Raw genomic sequence first — 19,990 nt, forward strand, 5'->3', positions numbered from 1 at the left:
ATAAATAGTGTAGATTTACATTGTATATCACAGTGCATAGTATATTTATAAGCTACACAAAACAAATTAAATTAAATTAAAATAGCAAATAAATAAAAAATTAAGGAAGTAAAATTATCAGATAGAAAATTACAGTTTCTAACTTTGCACTCGGAAATTCCGGCTTGCGACGACGGAAATGGAACGCACCATGCGTTTAGAGTGACGTAATTCCTGAACAAAATTAATAACAACCTATAAACCAATTAAAGGCAATTATTTGTATGAATCAACGAGTTTGTAACAAGTCGGTTTGAGACAAATGTTAAAGTTCATTTTTTTATGCTAATACGTAATAATGACCATTTACATGTAAATACATGAAATTTGTAATTTCAAAATAACATTGTGTTAGTCATATTAACTTTGTCATATTCTCTATAGTTTTTTAAAGATTAAATATAATTTCCATATTTTAAAATAATAAAAAATATATTCTGACCTCATGTATATTAATTTCTGAAATAGCAACTGACAAGCTTCCGTAGATATTCAAACATTAAATGGACGAGAGCGTTTGAGTGGAATGCGTTTTTAAATATTTGTTTTGGTAAAATCTGTGCAATTTTTTATGACGTTTCACCATTAATAAGGAATAAGTATTTATTCAAATTAATATTGTAATGAAGCACATCTGTACTATAACAGATATCAGTAAAACAGCTTCTTCATCTAAAGGTCCTTACGATGAAGGGGGCATAGACATGAATAAGAATAATTAATAATGAATAATTCTTGTCTATGTATCAGGCTATGTCAGAGGTTCCCAAACTGTGGGAACCTCTCCGTAGATCGGGCTGTTTCTCACATAGACATAATAAAAGGACAGACACCTAATGGACCGCTCTCGTCTTGTAATATCAATACATGTTTATATAAATATATAAACATAAATTTATATAAATATGTATATATTATGTATATGTATAATATGTGTATGTATAAACAGCTAGCTGTTTTTTTGCAGCTAGCTGGCAAAAAAAAACATTGCCAGCTAGCTGCCAATGATGAATACTGAATAATATACATTAGGCTATATATGCTTATATGCACACACACACTGCTAGTATCACTTTGTTAGAGTCCCAGTGTTGCTCTATAAAGAGCAGAATGACAAAAGGGATAATATTCTCACTAGTAAGTCTGGTTATTTAAAAAAATGTGAATAACTTTTTCTAACAACCACAAAATGACTACATCCTGTAACAACATTTATTGTATTGGCTGACACTTACATACAACTTGGACTGAAGGAGAACAATTTAAGTGTTTTTATAGAGATTTTTAGTGAAAAAAATCATTGAGTACTTGAAATAATTTGTTCTGGCGACAAAAGAATCCCTGAAGCAAAAAGAACTAATTAGCTTTATGTAGACTAAATATGTAAGTATAAATGCAAAGTAAATCTAAAGCTTTCTTAGTTACTATATAGAAATGCCCTACTTATTTTTAAAAAAACATCAAAACAGTATTAAGAAAAAGTATCTCCCTTTGAAAACAATAGTTACGTTTTACGGCAGGGGTGCGTTTTTCAGCACAACACCGGTTGTCGGCAGTTGGAATGACGGTAGTGGAAGGTTAATCAGCTGATTCTGAACGCTCAAATGAAACCTGAATAAAACTGTTTCATCTGTCAGGAGATGTTTGACTCGGCCTGAGAGCTTTTACATTTAGTTTGGAATGTGTTGACATGCTGAATTCAGGTAAGTTCAGGTTGATACGCTTATGAATTGCGGATGTATTGTGGTGGTATTTATGCTAAGTCAGAGTGGTACCTGACGGTTACTCGGCCTGTTTCGTTGCTTTGTTGTTATTATGGTGTGATTATTTTATTTATTTGGTTGGAATATGGAGTACTGCAGATTTTATAATAATTATTATAGCGTCGTGGTTATATTTTGTTAATAATTTACTATAGCTCCTACTCGTCTATAGGCATTTGTTGCATTTAAAGAAGCAACTAGCATTAGCACGCTAGCTGCCAGTTTCTACAGAACAGAAACAAAACAGCAATTTTTGTTGTCTTTCTCCTCCTGTGTAATAAATGAAGCAGAAAATACTGTTCAGTACCAAATAAATAATTTACATTTCTATAGTTACATTGGCTTTTAAATATATAAATAATTATTAAATGTTCACATTGGAATACTTAAAAAGGATGAGAAAATGAGAAAAAAAGAATCTTACAAATTTTAGCTACCTGCCTGCTAAAAGTATATTTTAAAGCTGCAACAGTAAAAACGTACTTGGTGAAAAGCTTACTTGAGTAATTTAACATAACATTTGATCATATGATTTAATAGTTGAAGTTATGAAACAAACCCAAATTAATGCTTAGCTTTGGGTTTCTTAAAAAAACATATCTATCAAGTGGATCGTTATAGCTGGGACAGTAAAAAATAATAAAAAAATTATGTCATCAGGTAGACAAAAAAATGCTGGTATTTTAAAGACTACAACAAAAATAAATAGAGTATCTAGTTTTTACCAATCTACTCCACTTATCTCTGTCTCTTAGAGATTAGGGATTTTCTAATATAAATCAAAGCGAAGCGATCTGTTCTGGAGCCTGTTGCCTGGTTATTATTCTGATCTCACTAAGTTACAGTTGATTCAAGACTTGTGACTTCATGGGCTGGTGTTGTGTGTTTTGAGTTAAAGAAGGCTGTAGTTTGGTTGTTTGAGACTTGAACGATCAACTAATTCTCAGAAACAATGTGCTGCTCACTATGCTCACTAATGTGGCTCCTTGGTTATTGAATGTGTTCATTAAAAAAAACAAGTCTAATGACTAATTTATTTATTTTTCCAAGTATAATCACTTTTTACCAACTAATCACTTTATTTTGTCCTCTGCAGCTCGAGATCATGGACAAGATTCTGGAGGGCCTGATCAGCTCCGATCACTCTGTCCCGGTGAAGAGGGCCATAGTGAAGAAGGTGGTTGAAGCAGCAGAGAACGACGTGACGCAGGAGCAGTGTCAAGCCCTATTCACACTCACCACCCGCCTCATCTTACTCGGTGACAATGCTTTCCAGAAGCAGATCGGCCTGCAGGTTCTGGAGGCCTACGCTCGCTACCACCGGCCCGAGTTTGAGCTCTTCTTCTGCAAAGACTTTGTGCTTGGTTTACTCCAGCAGGGCTACGGGCAGCTGGAACACAGAGACGCTGCCATAATCGATTACATCCACTGCTGCCTGCGGCTGCTCATCAGCTGCCCCTCCGTCCTGGAGACCTTCAGTGTCATCCAAGTGGAGGTTTTGAGGATGGTGTGCGAACGCCCTGAACCAGCTCTCTGCGCCCGACTCAGCACTTTGCTGTCAGACTTTATGCAGTGCATCCCGAGGGAAAAGTCAGGCGTCTTGTTCTGCCAGCAGCTAGTGAGGACCATCAGCTGCTTTCAGTGCTGTGCCAGCGAAGAGCGGGAACTGAGAGAGTATGTAGGCCAAGTGACAAAGGTCAGCACTCTTCTACAGAACATCTGGAAGGCAGAGCCAGCCACACTGTTGCCCTCACTGCAAGAAGTCTTTGCTATTATCTCCTCCACAGGTAAAGCTGCTTGAATTGTTACAAACTTTCTGTTTGTTAAAATTGACAAATGAACTGATATTTTAAAGTAAAAACACTGCAAAAATACATTTTACCAAGTATTTTGTCTATGCATATATATTGGTTCACATGAAATAAGTCAAAAGTCAAAACTAATTTAAAAGTAACTTTTCAGCAATATATATAAGCTTGTTTTAAGTCAATACTTCTTTTGATATAGATAAAGTACTAGTTCCTCTGGCAGATGTTTTTCACTTTTAGCAAGACAATTTTCATGTTTTAAGTGGGGGAAAAAATCTGCCAGTGTAACTAGTATTTTTGTATGTACATTCAAGAATTATTGAGAAATTTTTGTCTTAATTCAAGTCTACTAAAATATTTGCACTAGAAGTGAGACAGAGATTCTTGGTAAGATTTTGTGTTTTTGCAGCGTATGACTTTAAATGTTCTAAAATCTTGAGTTAATACAGGACAAATAGTGTATAGGATATTTTATTTTTGTGTTACCAACTGAAACTGCAAACATACTCACAAATTGTTATTATTCATAAAATAAAACAGGAAATAACATGTCTGAGATTTTTGTAGACCACAAACACATGGTGAATCGTGCTGCATCAGCTGTTTTTTTTTTGTTTTTTTTTACAGGTTGGCTTTTTATTGTGTCTGCAGATTTGTTTTAAATGTTTCTATCTAGATGTTAATACATATCTAAATAGAAACAACTCACAAGCTTCAAGGAACATATTAAAATATTTTATACAGAAAAATAACTCGATGTTGTTGTCCTTTCAGACCCATCCTTTGACCCATCTATTGCCCTGGCTAGTCTGGTCCAGCACATCCCTGTCCAGATGATCACTGTGCTCATCAAAAGTCTCACCACAGACCAGAACGTCAGAGATGCAAGCATGACCAAAGCTCTCAGCCGGTAGCTCAGTGTCTTTTTATTCTGCACTTATATTCAACACTTGTAAGCTGTAGGATGAAAGCATGTTCTAATTTCAGTGTGTAATATGCAGTTTATGCTTGTTAACAGTTGTTTGTTGTGTGTTTTAAAGAATGATCGACTGGTTGTCTTGGCCGTTGGCCCAACATGTGGATACCTGGGTCATCGCTCTGCTGAAAGGACTGGCTGCTGTTCAGAAGTTTACCATCCTTATAGATGTCACTCTGCTGAAAATTGAACTGGTTTGTAAAACTTCCTTGGTTTATGGTTCTTTGGAGAGGAGGTTGGATTTAAATATTATGTTACCAATGTGTGAAATAGATTGATTAATTACTGTAGTTCATATTTATTGCTGGTTGATGTAATTGATTTTATATTTTAGGCCTTTTATGACAAATGTGTTAAAGAAATTGACTTTAATTTGTCCTAAATTTAACTTATAAATCTTTGCTTTCTGTTTATTTTGACCTGCAGGTATTCAACCGTCTGTGGTACCCTATTGTGCGGCAGGGGGCGCTATCCGTGCTTTCCCACATGCTGTTGAGCTTCCAGCACTCTCCTGAGGCCTTCCATTTGGTAAGAGGTCCTCTGCCTCCTCACAGCTCATTTCCTCCTCATGTGACCAGATTGTTTGTTCTCTCATTTTCCTTCTGTTCTTGCTTAAATTACTTTGAGGCCACACAGACCCTCCTCAGTAATGATCTGCAAAGTATCTTAAATGCCAAGCAGTGGCCCTTGAACCAATTTAATTAAAACCTAAAAAACGCGAAATGATCAGCTGAACTCTCTGTGGAGGTCCTGATGTTCATCTCCTTCCTGCTGCTCATTTGATAGGAAAATTTTAGCTTCATCGTCCAGAATTTATTATTTTTATTTACTAATTTTCTGTTTTTTGCCTTTCAGGTTGTTCCACTCGTGCGCCCTCTAGTTCAGACTCTAAACACTGATGGTCTCCCCACCAGTCAAACCTTCCTGCTCCAATTCACTGAGCTTATACACTGCATGATGTACCAGTACTCTGGCTTCCCTGACCTCTACGACCACATATTGGAAGCCATAAAGGTGAAGAACTGATGTTTATGTTGGTATTTTCTGAGTTAATTCAAATCAAAAAAAGACTGCTCTGTAAATAAGGCCAGCCTTTAGACACATCCGCATTAATTATTCCATATTCTCTTTCCAGGATTTCCCAAAACCTTCAGAAGAGAAGATCAAGTTGGTGTTGAATCAGAGTGCCTGGACATCCCAGTCTAATTCGTTTGCTTCTGGTTTATTGAGGCCAGCTGGGAAATCTGAGACAGGAAGGACAGGTCTGATCAACCTGGGGAACACCTGCTACATGAACAGCATCATCCAGACCCTTTTTATGGCAACAGAGTGAGTCACTCAGTCACACCAACACATATGTCAAAGCTGAGAATGTGAAGAATTAAACTTGAGTTTTTGCTCTCAGTTTCAGGAGGCAAGTTTTGTCTTTACATCTTAATGGCTCCAACACAGTAATGAAGAGGCTGCAGCTCCTTTTTGCCTTCCTGGCACACACACAGGTCTGTTATGTCTTGACTAATGAAATATGTGTGAAGTTGGTGGATGTCATCATGAGTTGTGTGCTTTGGCCTACAGAGGGCAGCGTACGCTCCCAGGAACTTCTTGGAAGCGTCTCGTCCTCCCTGGTTCAACATGGGCTCACAGCAGGACTGTTCAGAGTATCTCAGATTCCTTCTAGAAAGGTACAGTGAGTCTCCAGCGCTGCTCCTTATGCTCAGCTGTTCCTGTTGTTTTATTTTTGCTTAAAGTCAATTAAAATGTCAAAGCTGCAGGCAGGAAAGATCTCTGGTAACACGTAGTCTTGATAGTGCCATTTTGTAGCACAACAGGCCTTTTGATCAGTTACTCAGTACTTGAGTTTTACCACATACTTTTTTAGTCTTACTTGAGTAAAAATATGTTGGAGTACAGCTACTCATTTGTCTATAATCTTTGGCTACTCGACCCACCTCTGCTAATGCCAAGTGTACTCGTATTTTTAAGGTTGCACGAAGAGGAGAAAACGCTTCACGTTCTGCAATCAGCCAAGCCAACAGTAGCCTCCCTGGTTGATCCGATCAGCAGAGACCCAACAAGTCCAACAACTTCTGAAGACCGCAAGGACTGCCATTTGGTTGAAGCGGAGAACCTATGCGCAAACAATGGAAGGACTTTGATAGAGCGGATGTTTGGTGGAAAGCTGATTACAGGCATTCGGTGCATGCAGTGTAACAGCATCTCCGAGAAAGAAGAGCCTTTTACAGACTTGTCTTTGGCCTTTTGTCCGTCTTCTTCCTCTCAGGGCAGTCCCAAAGCAGAGAGACCTACAGAGGAAGGCAAAGTGCTCTGTCAGGGATCTGTCAATGGTGGCAGTGAAGCTCCTGAAACAAGCAATCTAGCTACTAATGTTCAGTATGAGCCAGTGACGAACGAACCCCCTCTGTCTGTGCCTGACCTGGTGAACTATTTTCTGGCTCCTGAGATCCTGGATGAAGACAATGCGTACTTTTGCGAGAAGTGTGTTTCCCTCCAACGAGCTGAGAGGACCATGAAGGTGGTTTCCGCGCCCGAGTACCTCATCCTCACGTTGCTCCGATTCTCTTATGATGCCAAAAGCCATATCCGCAAGAAGATTCTAGATAACGTCATCATCCCGCCAGCCCTGAGACTTCCTGTCCATGCCTCTGCGACGCCAGTGCAGTGGTCCTCCGCCTCCTCGTCTCCTTTGCAAGTTGATTCCCCGGAAAGCAGCGAGAACCTGGCTAAGAAACTCAAACCATCACAAGGAGAAGAGGAGGAAGAGAGGAAGTTGAGGTTAGATGAAGCTGAGAAGATGACCAGAGGAAGAGAGACTTCAGTCCAATCAGTGCCCTATATGCTCAGCTCTGTTGTGGTGCATTCTGGGGTTTCCTCGGAGAGCGGCCACTACTACTCCTACGGACGAAACATCAACGGAGCTGATGGGACGCAGCACCCAGTGGGTCTGTCTCCTGTCAAACAGGATTCAGCGAGCGAACAGGCCGCTTGTAGCCTCTGCACATCAGAACAAGGCGACTCATTACCCAACACGGGCCTGGAGGCGAGGGACTGGCTCCTATTCAATGACAGCAGAGTGACGTACACTTCCCTACAGTCAGTACAAAACATCACCAATCGCTTCCCCAAAGACACAGCCTATGTGCTCATGTACAGGAAGCAGGAGATGCCAGGGTTGAATGGAAACGAGGGACAAATGGCAAATGGAATGAGGCTGAATGCCGAGCCTCCCCTGCAGAAAGAGCTGCTGGATGCTATCATCAAAGACAACAAGCTGTATTTACAGGTAATTCTCACAGGTTTGCATTACTGTGCAGTGAATTTGCAAAGTTGCAACTAGGGCTGTTAGGTGAATCAAATGATTGAAATTTTGAAATTCCTCAGGGCAAATTATCTACCTCAAGGATTTGTTAAAGCTGCAGTATGCAACTTTTATAAAATATGTTTTTGACATATTTGTAAGTATGGAATGAGAGATAATCTGTGGAAAATAATTGAGCTCCTCTGCCTTCTAGTACTAACTAGAAATAGCCAATCAGAGCCAGGAGGAGGTTCTTATCGCTGTTAATCAGACCCATTTATGCACCATTGCTCTCTGCTACGATATGGCGTCTCCCTGTCATGAATGCTAATACCTAGTTAGCATGATCAACGATGACGGCCGATAAACAGTTTTCCTGCAACTGTAAGTTGTTTCTCCTCTATCAGCACATTTAGCAACATGTTCATGTGGTTGATTGACAGCACTGGCTCTGATTGGTTGTTTTTGGTCGGAAGCGGTGCATTTCTTCAGATGGCAGTAGCAGCACAGGGAGGAAGTGGAGGAGCTTGACCTTTTCCGATTATCTATCTCATTTTATGCCGCCACGACCTGGTGATAGTTTTAACAAATATGTAAAAAAAAAAAAAAAAACTAATATAAAACATATATAAAAACATTCATAAAAGTTATGTACTGCAGCTATAAATTATGTTTTATTATTCAGTTCCAATATTTGTGTTGCGCAACACTCTCGCTTCCGCAATAAACTGTTGACGAATCCTAAGTGCTATGGAGGGAGAAGGCGAGGGTCAGAAAGAAGCGCCGCCAAGGGAGACACAAAATGTCAGATCACTTTAAACTAAATAGAAACAAACACACAGCTCAGCACGTTTACTGCAAAACAGAACTGGTGTTTCACAAAGCAGAGCCTCGATGCTCCATCCTCCAACATCCCAGCAGGAAACATCCATTACATGCATTGAGCTCACTGGTGCCTGCTGACTGGTGACATTTATGCTCCCTAAGAAAAACGCAAACTTATCTTATCTGTGATTGTTAGTAGAATCTAGCATGTGGTACATGTTCAAGGAAATGCATGTAGCTACTTCCTGATCAATAGTGATCTAGAGAGAAACCTGTTTTATAAAAGTTTTTTCATACTTCAAACTTGAGACTAAAAGTGAAGTGTAAAATAAAAGGCATTTGTTACTAATTCCTCGGTTTAAGTTAGTTTTTTTTTTATTTTTAAAGATTAATTTGAAATGTTTTATTTCTCATCTGTTTTTGCACTTTAAAACAGTTTTTCCATACATCAAACTTGAGACTAAACTTGACTTTTGAAACATTTGAAATTTTATGTAGTAAGTTTTCTTATTAAAAGTTAACTGTACTGTTTTTTTTACTAGCAGTTCTCTTTCATATATTTCTTTTACTAGCTTAAGTAGCTTTTACAGAACAGGACAATATTTTTTTATTCAATAGCTCAATTAACCATCAGAATACTATCAATAATAATTTACAACTGCCCTAGTTGCAAACTCACATTTTGACGTATTTTATAGGGATTTTGTAGAGTTGGGCAACATGGCTGAAAAACCTATCACAACATCAGCCGATACCGATAATTGTCAATTAGTTTTGTTGTTTTAAGTATCTGAAATGCTGCCAAACCTGTGACGTGACCTTTCCTGTTTTGTCCACAGTTTCCTTTCGAGCTGTTGGACTCATTTTCTCCCTTCACTGCACGCCATTGTTTTTTCTTTTAAGCGGTTATGAGGCACGGTGGCGATACCTGAAACTGCTCCTATGCAAGTTACTCAACAAGTTATTGCTAGGTAACAACAGAGTGAGTGAGTGAGTCAGTTGATGTCAGCAACCCCTGAGAGGTTAGCATGGCTAGCAGCTAAAGCCTGTCCTACAACTACATCTCCCAGAATGCTATGCAGTTCTGGATCGGAGTTTAGTGAAATTACTGAACATTCTGACATATTTTCTATTGGTACTGATCACATGTACATTGCGATATATAACGGTGTTGATTTGTTGCCCAACCCTGGGATTTTGTTTTGTTGATCAAATCAAAGCATAAAGGATAAGGGAAGTTTTGCACATTTTCCAGAATTTGCGTGTATTTGTATTTGGTGCCTCCAAATAAACACTCCTCCTATACTGCCACTACATATTTACATTTTTTAATGTTTGCTTCCATCATCTTTGCACATGTACACACTTACATTTTTGTTCATGCTCTTTCTTAGGAGGTAGCACATGCTTAGCCAGAATAAATAGGGCAGATTGAAGGGGAGTCTGTGAAAATGTGGTTTGAATTGGAATCTATCCCACACTCATCAGACTTGTATTTGTAAAAAAGAAACTGAAGACGGGTCATTTATCTTCCACTTCATAACTTTGCACTGCTTTATGATGGTGAGTGAAAAAATGTGGGGGGGAAAAGCTCAATGAGTTTGATTACATATGCAAGAAAGTGTAAGTGTGAAGTGAGCTGCAATTATGCTTACCACTGATTTAGAAGTTTGTGGGCATGTATTTGGAACATCTGCTTACTTTTCATTTTCAACACACAATCGACTTAAAACATCATTTCCGTTTCTCTTCACAAGCAAGATTTTATCATTAAAGTGGAGGATTAATCCAGGTGGAACGTAGCAAACAGAGACTGAGCCGCAGACTAGATTGATTTATGTATTCTGGTACTCCTCGAGTGAAATTCAGACTCTTCTACTCAAAAATGTGAGGTGTAATTTCACAACTCACTGAGCTGTGGTGTGTTAAACTGAAACTCCACTGAGTTTGTGTAAATAACTTCGATGCATCTCCTCTAGAGGGAGCTATAACAACGTGATGTCCATTGGAATGCCTGCTCTGTTTCTTAAAGAGTTTATTTGTCCGTATTTCCAGGGTGCGTTTTAAACTTAATCAAGCTTGGTAAAATATTTGTCTGTCTCCTTGGTGATCAACAGGAGCAGGAGCTCAGCGCTCGGACCCAGGCTCTTCAGGCGTCTTCGTCTTCCTGCTCATTCAGGCCAAACGGTTCAGATGACAACAACCCACCAGGGAGCTGTGGCCCATCTGGAGGAGGAGGAGGAGGAGGAGGAGGGGGAGGCTTCAACACCATTAGCAGACTGGTCTTCTAAAATGAAATAAAATGCAGAGGGAGACCCACATGAACTGGGGTTGACTGATCATATGAGAGGCTCAACTGTCATCTGTACAGAAAAGAAGAGCTCTGCTATAATTTAAATGTTTTCACACACTGAATATCAGGAAACTGGCTCTGATTATTGGTTTTCTTCCATCCAAAGAGATGGATAAAAATGTTTTCTTTTTTCATTTTTTTATCATCTAATGATTTATATTTCTTACTTTTAAACCCTGGAGAATACATTTTTAAATACAGTTAAAACCAGATCTTTACATACAGTATAAAAAGACAACTTTTTTTTTTCATGAAATTATATAATTTTTTTACTAGGTCAGTCAGGATTACTAATTTTTTCTAATTGCTAAATTGCAGAATAATGAGTAACATATATTTTTTACTTTCTTCATAGATGTATACTTGTTACCATTAATTGGTAAAAGTGTTTTTTTAACCATATGATTGGTTCCAACATTCTTGATTTCCTTCCACAAACATCTCACCAAAGTTTGCTGGAATTTAGTCACTTTGAAACTAATTAAGCATTTGGAAGACCTGTTTGCATCCAGATTTTTAACTTGGTGTCTATTTTGTAAATTGCACCTGTCCCACCAGACATGATGCTGCCACTTCTACCCTCCTTTTTCCGACCTTTTTTCCCCTTCAAATCTAGTAATGTTTATTATGGCTAACACTTTCATCTTAATTTGATCAAAAAAGCATTTTTTTCCTGATTTAAAGTCCTTTCCCTTGAGTGCATGTATAGGCTTTGATCTGAATGTCTGTACAGGACTCATTTCACCGATTTTAAATTAAATGTTGAACTTTCACAAACTGTTTAAAGGCAAAACAATTGTCGTAGCTGTAAATGTATTATTTTAAAGAAAGTAGTAAAAGTGTTATTTAAAAAATATTCCTTAATTTTGATCATTCTAGTGGAAATATCAAAAATGAAACAGGAACGGTTTAGTCTGATTTGATGTCAGTGAGAAAAAGTTGTCTTTTTATACGGTCCATGTAAATATCTTGTTTGAACTGTACATATATCCTCCATGAATAATAGAAAATATAGCCCAAGTACCTGTATAGTTCAAATTTAAAAGGTTTCCTTGTTTTTAAATGCACATTTTTACTTTGAAATATGTAAACATTTTGAAATGCCTGATTGGGGGATCAGTGTTTCTAGTATTTCCTCACACAAACATGATAGGTCATGTTTGTGTATTAAAACCACAGCTAAAATAATTGGTCTGTAACAAAGTGTTTTTATTATCCTGTACTTCTAAACACAGCTTTGGGACTTTGCTTACTTCTGTGATGCATCACAAGCTATAAACCTTTTCTCAGAATGGAAAGTTTTTCAGGAAATTTGAATTTCTTCAGCGTGTGCAGTTTGTTGTTTTAAAGGTTTCATGCAATAAAAATGTATATATACACGAATGAACCGTGCATTTTTGTATAATTTCAGATTATTTACCTGAAAATAATTTGAAACAACATATTTAATCCAGACATCCCTCTGTTCCCAGCAACCAGAACGGGTATATGATCCTTCCAGGGGACTCTGAGACCTCCAGCTGATGTTACTTTGCACAGTGGGAAGATTACACTCATGTCTTATAGAAAAGCAGGACAAGTCCCAGGTTCCGATTCCATTCAGTTCACCCAACATGTTTTTTGGCATGAAATTCATTATTTTGTTTTTTCTTCCATCTCATCAAACCCAATCTGCCTTCAGCCCTTCCCTCAGCATGATGCTTCCCTCTACATGCTTTACAACACAGATGGCCAACAATATAAAACTTGGTGTCTGACTTCCTCCACAAACATTCCAGGAAGTGGTGAATACTCAACTCAATATTTCTTACATTTTATTTTCATTTACTTATTGAATCTCTGTTTTGCCAGTAAAATCCCGCTGAGATTTTATAAGAGAATCCTGGTCAAGAGTGGCAACATTCACAACAAAAACATTAAAAATTAACACTGTCAAAAATCAATAGAAACATTTGCAGACAAATGATTTCTTCTCTAAGCCAGTAAGAACAACCATAAAAACATCTATTGCCATAAAAACAACTTCTCATTGGCATTTTTTTAGCTAAGTTAATTATTTTTTGTTTGTTTTTTCTCTTTGGCCCTTTTTTTGTTCAACTCTTGTCAAAATGTTGTAATATCTCCCAAATGAATGGAATTACCTTTAAACAATTAAAAAAAATTTCCTATTGCGTCTGTAAAGAAAATTTCCTGAATTTGATTTACTTTGGCTTTTATTTTAAGATGAGTCAAAAACATGGATTAGAAATGGTTCTAATCAGCCACCGTACGTGTTAACAAGCTGATCAGAGAAGAAAACAGAACTGTGATTTGTCAAAACAAGCTGCTGGATTCTCTGCATTTTTTTTTTGCTTTGGCTGCAAAAACTATTTCGCACAAATGGAAGTAGGTACAAAGCGGGGACTGAAAAAAGGAACTGGGAAATCACAAGTACATACCCCCCCTTGCCATGTAGAAACAGCTTCTACACAAGGCTTTGTTCCCAGAGCAAATAAAGAAACAAATATTTGCGTCCCAGTTGAATACTTCTTTATTTCAATATTCAGTTTGTGTTTGCAGTCAGTTTTCTTAACTTGTTCAGTGTTTTGTGTCACTTTTGTCTTTATTAAACTTGACTGACTTAAATCTCTGCAGACAGTAGTGCTGTTACGGCCCTGTGGTTTTCCTATGTGGTATTTATTTTGTTTTTCTTTGTGATCATTTTGTATGACCGGTTTTCTGCTATAAAAATCTTTTAAATAATTTTTATATACATGTTTGATGTTAAAAAGTTGTATCTACTTTTTTATATTTTATACTAATTTGTGGTTGAAGCAACAAAAATACAGCCATGTTGTTGTGCCAAATAACACACATATTACATGTGTGTTATTTGAAGACATTTATTATTTCACCAGAATGACTGATGTGTCAAACAGAGCTTAATATTCAGGCTTACCACAATATTATAAACAATGTTTAAAGAAGTGCTGTGTCCTTTCAGTGGATGTTCTTGTAACAATAGCATTCCAGTAACATTCCATGGATACCAGTCAGAGGGGAAGGGACCAGGCTTTTGGCAGTGGACTGGATCACTTATAGATGAGTCAAGTCATTTTGCTCAGTCGGTTGAAACTGAATATTTGGTTAAATGTTTAGTCTGTATCCTATCTGTTGACTTTGCAGTTGTTAAGTAGCTATTTGAATAAGAGATACGATAAAGTAAATTTGTTTATTTGAAATTGCATGTCAGCCACTTTACATGTGCATTGTGAAAACTGTTGTGATTTTGTAAAATGCATTGCTCAAAACGGTTTACTTAAACAGAGATGTTGCAAAACTAAAACAATCATTGCATTGTTCTCGCTGGATCACCGTGCGCTTGTGGATATTGTAGTTTAGACGTGCAAGGTTCTGTTGGGACACCTGAGGCTGTACCAGAGAGGTTGGGAACATTCTTTGTTTCTTTTTTAAACTATCCGTATCCCGTTTTGTGTTTTCGCACAAAGCTGACCTGTCTCTGTTACCTTGTGTCCTAATTACCAAATGGCAGTTTTCCCATGTTATAGGTTCAAGCGGGGGTAGCAGAATACAGGCAGTCACTGAACTACATGTCCCATAGTTTTTAAAATCTTCAGTTTTCCTTGCACGCTGCCGCCTCTCCAGTTCGTCCTCTGAAGAAGCGAGGTCAAGTTAAAGTGCTTGACTTATACAACTTCCGATTGGGATTTCCAAAATAATAATAGTAACACGTTAAGAAGTCATGTACAAAATAAAACGAGTCTCTACTGTTAAATTCTTCTAAGGAAGTCATTCAGTTTTCTTTTTTAATGCTAAAACATAATTACATCAGGGCAGTATATTTAAATAGAGACCAGGAAAAGAAAAGACCAGCACACTTTAATGAGTAGTTCAAGTTGAGCTCTAAAATTGGATCTATTATAAAACTTGTAGTTTGTAGTAATTTTACAGTAATTTTAATATCCTGTTTATGTCGATTATGAAACCGGAACCCGCTTTTCCGACTTAAATCTCTGCAGACAGTAGTGCTGCTACGGCCCTGTGTTTTCCTATGTGGTATATATATATATATATATATATATATATATATATATATATATATATATATATATATATATATATATATATATATATATATATACTGTTTTATATAACGTATAAAATATAGATATATTTTAATATATCTACTTATTACTATTGTTACGATTATTTTTTGCTTTAGTTTTGTTTATGTATTGAATAGTTTCTTTCTTTTGTTGTATTACTTGCGGCTTAGATGATTCATATTAGCCAACATTGTTCGACAAAGGGGAAATATTCGCTAACCTAACCCTTTGACGCTGTGCTTTTATTTTGAAAGCACGACATTCAAACGTCCGGGCTCTCTTGCGTTAGTGTCAGCTAGCTTAACAGTCATGTTCTAGTGGAGACTGAGTTTAGGGAAAAGACACACTTTAGCCGGACTGTCAATCACAATTAAGGAACCATGGGAGCAAACTGCTAGAGAAGCTCGGTGTAATCGCTGTGTTTACGTCCAAAGGTTGCTTTAAATCGAGCATTATGCAGCGGTACGCTGTGGGACGTTTGCAGCCGACCTCGCCAACTGGGATTTCTCGCTCCACTCTGGACTGGAATTAGCATGGGACGTTATATTTAAGAAAACAAACAAACAGAAAAACTTCACTAGACTCCTTGTTGTTTGTCGCTTTAGCGTTTCAAAGTACGCGAGGTAGTGTTTATCTTCGTCTAAAAGGCGACACGGAGGAGGACTGCGCCCGCTCCAAGCGTGGGAAATAGTGCGTGGATTTGACTACAACTAGTGGGAATCTGTTGTGTTCATTTCTGAGAAACTACCCTGCTCTCTGTCGGTGAGTCGACTTTTTGGAAAGAAGGAGTGACCGCGTCTGTGTGGCTCCCACAGACAAGAAAAGTGCTTCGTTTTAAACTTTTTTTCCTCTCCTGTTTCAATCACAGCACTGTGTTTCTTCTTTTTTTCTGTTTACTCCAGGCGGACGGAGACACTCCCCAGATCAGGCGAAGCCAAACGGCCACCGACCGCTGGGAGTCCGGCGCGCAGGGAGCAGAGATGAGTGGGGGAGAGGTGGTGTGTTCAGGCTGGCTGCGAAAGTCTCCTCCTGAAAAAAAGTTGAGACGTTACGTAAGTGCACTTTATATCCTACTTGTGACGTTGCGATAAATCAACCTGTGGGACCGCATCTCGCCTGCTTTTCTCTGGAGACTATGGAGCGAAATGACAGACATGTTTGCAGGCCTCATGTTGTGCACATTCAACAGCCTGATTTCGATTTTTTGAAAATTTCTTTTGTTTCTTCTTTCTTGCGTAAACTGTTTGCCTCCCATCCCCAACATCCATGAGTTTGCAAACTGTGGAGAAACAGCAATATTTTGAAATACACAGTATTGTCAGAGCTGATAAAGCTGCATAAGAAACCTGCAAATAAATATATCTTTAATTACATAATCTTGCACATAAATGTAGAAATTATTCAATAATTATTTCTTTCAGAATGGAAAACATTCCATTGCAAAAATGGAAAAACAGAATTGCAAAAAGGCTGGATGAGGTTCCAAGTTTTCGTCTCCATATTTGGGTATATTTTTAAAAAAGTACTATAATGAAAAAGTTGAATATGTTTTGTAAAGTCACAGTGATAAATCAACTTAGATTTCCTTGATTTAGGAAAATCAACCACCGTCTGATACTTTTCCACAGATCTCATCTGCAAAGGTCTAGAAATCAACTTTTACTTTGCTGTGAATGTGGGCTGACTAACAAACACACAGACTGTTGTCAACTTAGAAACTTTGTTGCTATATTTAGCAGTTTTTCCAGGCAAAAAAGTTATGTGTCAGTCAAAGCAGGTCAAGCTTTTTAAAGATTGGTGATCAGCCGGAAAACTGCAATCGGTGCTCCCCTAGTTTGTGGTTGCTTATTACAGTTATTGAAACTCATTGTATAGTTAGCTTTTTTTCTTAAAAGCCTTTATTTCTTATGTGTTAATTTTACATATGATAAATAAAAAAGGACTTTTTAAAACAGAAATTCTGAAAAGTATCCTCATTTCATTTCCTCTTGTGGTTGTGGCCCTTCTGCATTGCTTTCTGCATCAAGGCGGAGTGACAGGAGGGGATCAGCCTGTGGTTCTGTTGAGATTTAATGGAAGTCCTGATTGTTTGGATATAGTGACCTCCAGGCAACATGGATTCTGACCCTCTCCACTCTTTCTTGAAACTCTGGGACCTTTGTTTCCAAATGAAATACAAACTTAATTTTAATCTAAAAAGAGGATTTTTAGATCCTCCAGTTCTTTTGCTCCTTAGTTCAGGTTGATTGAATTTTGCTTGACAATCCTCTCAAGGCTGCAGTTATTCCTGTTTCTGGTGCAACCTTTCATACCACAGTTTTTCCTTGCACTTAATCTTCCTTAAATATGCTTGGATAAAGCAATTTGTTAAAAACCAGCTTTTTTTTGCTGACATTCTGTGACTTCCCCTCCTTGTCGTACGGACATTTGTCAAGTCAGCAGTCTTCCCCATGATTGTGTAGCCATAATATGGCATCTGCATAACATACAAAATGTACACATGTAAGTTTCAAAACTTGAGACATTTAATTTGGAGTTATCTGTAAGCTCAATCATTAAAATTATAAGCAAAGGCTTGAAATATTACTTACAGATTTATTCTGTTTTAGTTTTTGTCACGCTGAAACAATTTATTCCAAGCCTATGTAAAATAAGAAAAAGAGAAAAGAAGTTGCCCCTTAAATCTACAGACAGTTTGTGGCAACAACTGCCATTAAGTGTCTGAGATCAGCTTTACCTTTACCAACTTTAACCAAGCCACTCCATTAGCTTAATATGTTGGCATCATTAACGAATAAATTAGTTTTTCTGAAGTCCTGTCTTAGTTTTACCCCAGATGTAATGCAGTGCACATCTTCCAAATAGTCCAACTCAGAATATTTTCATTGAAATGTTGAGGTTCAGCCATCAAGACGTTTTATTGGAAATGTGAGATTTGCCTTTGTTTCTTTTGGGTCGTCAGTTGTTTTATTGAGTCAGGAATAGTGACCTTTGGGCCAAGTGAACTAGATGTTGTTCTGGGTTTATTTGTGACCTCCTGGATGTGTTTGTTTTTCTCTTAAAGAAATTTTGTTGGCAGGCCACTCTGGGAATGTTCGCCGCTCTCACATGTTTTCTCTGTTTTGTAGTTGGCTGTGTTTCTCTCTGTAGTTTGCTGGAGTCACAAACTCATAGAAATGTTTTTTGATCGGGACAATGATTCATCTCAAGATTTTTTAGCTCATTTGAGAGATTTTCATGTTCTTGTCAGACCAGTTTATGTCTCGGGTATAGAAGCAAAATGGTAGCTAATTCAGGATTTAACAAAGGAGGAAAGTTGTACTTTTTACCTGCTTCAATGTTGGTTGGGATTGCTTTTTTCTTTTGATACACAAAGTCACTGGTACGGTTTGGCACCATTATAGCAGTCTTCTTTGCTCACATTGGTTTCTATATGAAAACTCAGCTGATGCATCCCTTTTGTTTGGTGTAAAATCAGCAATCATGACTGGATGTTTTAAACATTTTTAAAATGTGGTTATTGTATCATGTTATTAGAATTGGGTTATTTCTTAATAAGGTAACTTCAGCTAATGTGTGGAGTTTTGAGCTGCCATGACTTTGAGTATTATTTGGTCCAAAAAAGTGGACAAAAGCTTTATAAAGTAAACAAAAATAAAGATATTTGGACGATTGTTTAAATTTGTAATGGTAATGTGAAGAACATTGAAATTAGAGATGCACCAATCAATCAGCACTGCAGCCAGATTTCAACTGATCATCTCTGATTGGCAATCTACAAGTAGATAACACAAAGATCTATCTATTACATGTATAAACACTGATAATTTCTGGCCTATTAACACATCAGCCAACAGATACTTTGTACTTTCTTTAGTTTAATAAAAGTGAGATAATGTAGAGTTGTCTGTTTTGAGCTGCATGTTCTGCACTTGGTGATCTTGTAGTCACTTCTTTATGTGGGATTTAAGGCTAATATCTCTGTCAAAGGAACTGCAGCCATCTTTGTTCTTTTATGTCATTAATCCTTCAAAAATGGAATCAGCAGATCAGACCTTAACAGGCCAGGAAAAGCCTAATGTGTGGATTTCTAGAACTAAACTATTTATTTTAGTCAAATATGTGTTTATAAGGCTCTTGACTGCATGGATCAGATTTATTTCTATTTTTTGGGGTAGATTTGATGTATTAACTTCCACCTGCTGTTAAAGAAAAACTACAGTTTTATGTTAAAACTATTTACACGATCCTCCTTTGTCATACGTACCTCCTATGTTTTGACAGCTCCAAGCATTGAGGACAGCATGACTTTGCTTTGTTCATTTTTTTGTGCTCCTGAAATCAAATGGGTGTGTGCATGCAGAAGAGGTTTTAAATCACTGCTGAGTGAAGGCTGACTAGATGAGGAAGAAAGTCCAAACCCCCGTTTATTACCTAATTGTGAACATTTTTATGATAACTCTGCATCCTTTTTCATTGCGGTGATGAGTCAGAGCTTCTCAACACAAACCGCGGCGGCGTCCTGTTCAGTGATGACGCGTCAAATTTATCTCTACAGCAAATTTTTCTAAACTGATCACCAAAGGTGCATCTGATAAGGTAACAGTGATGCAGTTAAGTGAGGTTTTCTGAAAGTATGAGAACATTTTGAAGCATGTGAGATTTTCCATTTAGTATGAGAACATTTTGAAGAGTTGCCACAAGAATGGCAACAAGAGTTTTTGTTTTTGGACAGATATATGCTGCTGATATTGAAACCACTTATTGCAAGTGGTTTCATTGCACGTTTTTGTACAGATCCCAT

At 37.5% G+C, this 19,990-nt stretch overlaps 2 protein-coding genes across 4 annotated transcripts in view; both read left to right on the forward strand.

The window, feature by feature from the left end:
* Positions 1-1,567: 1,567 nt before the first annotated feature.
* Positions 1,568-12,463, forward strand: usp38 (ubiquitin specific peptidase 38). Its single transcript, XM_014999532.2, has 11 exons — positions 1,568-1,742; positions 2,899-3,589; positions 4,385-4,520; positions 4,651-4,780; positions 5,013-5,114; positions 5,442-5,600; positions 5,722-5,915; positions 5,992-6,085; positions 6,162-6,268; positions 6,570-7,887; positions 10,845-12,463. The coding sequence occupies exons 2-11, from the start codon at positions 2,908-2,910 to the stop codon at positions 11,016-11,018; spliced, it is 3,096 nt and encodes a 1,031-aa protein (XP_014855018.2). The 5' UTR covers positions 1,568-1,742; positions 2,899-2,907; the 3' UTR covers positions 11,019-12,463.
* Positions 12,464-15,464: 3,001 nt separating this feature from the next.
* Positions 15,465-19,990, forward strand: part of gab1 (GRB2-associated binding protein 1) — a 59,309-nt gene continuing 54,783 nt past the window's right edge. For all 3 annotated transcript variants that reach the window (XM_014999519.2, XM_014999523.2, XM_014999529.2), the window contains exons 1-2: positions 15,465-15,948; positions 16,089-16,238. In XM_014999519.2, coding sequence (XP_014855005.2) covers positions 16,167-16,238 — 72 coding nt within the window. In that variant the 5' untranslated portion in view covers positions 15,465-15,948; positions 16,089-16,166. The remainder of the gene's footprint in view (positions 15,949-16,088; positions 16,239-19,990) is intronic.

The sequence above is a fragment of the Poecilia mexicana genome, unplaced genomic scaffold (genome assembly GCF_051168715.1).
Source record: "Poecilia mexicana isolate PSO_F unplaced genomic scaffold, ASM5116871v1 scaffold_1, whole genome shotgun sequence".
Taxonomy (NCBI): Eukaryota; Metazoa; Chordata; class Actinopteri; order Cyprinodontiformes; family Poeciliidae; genus Poecilia; species Poecilia mexicana.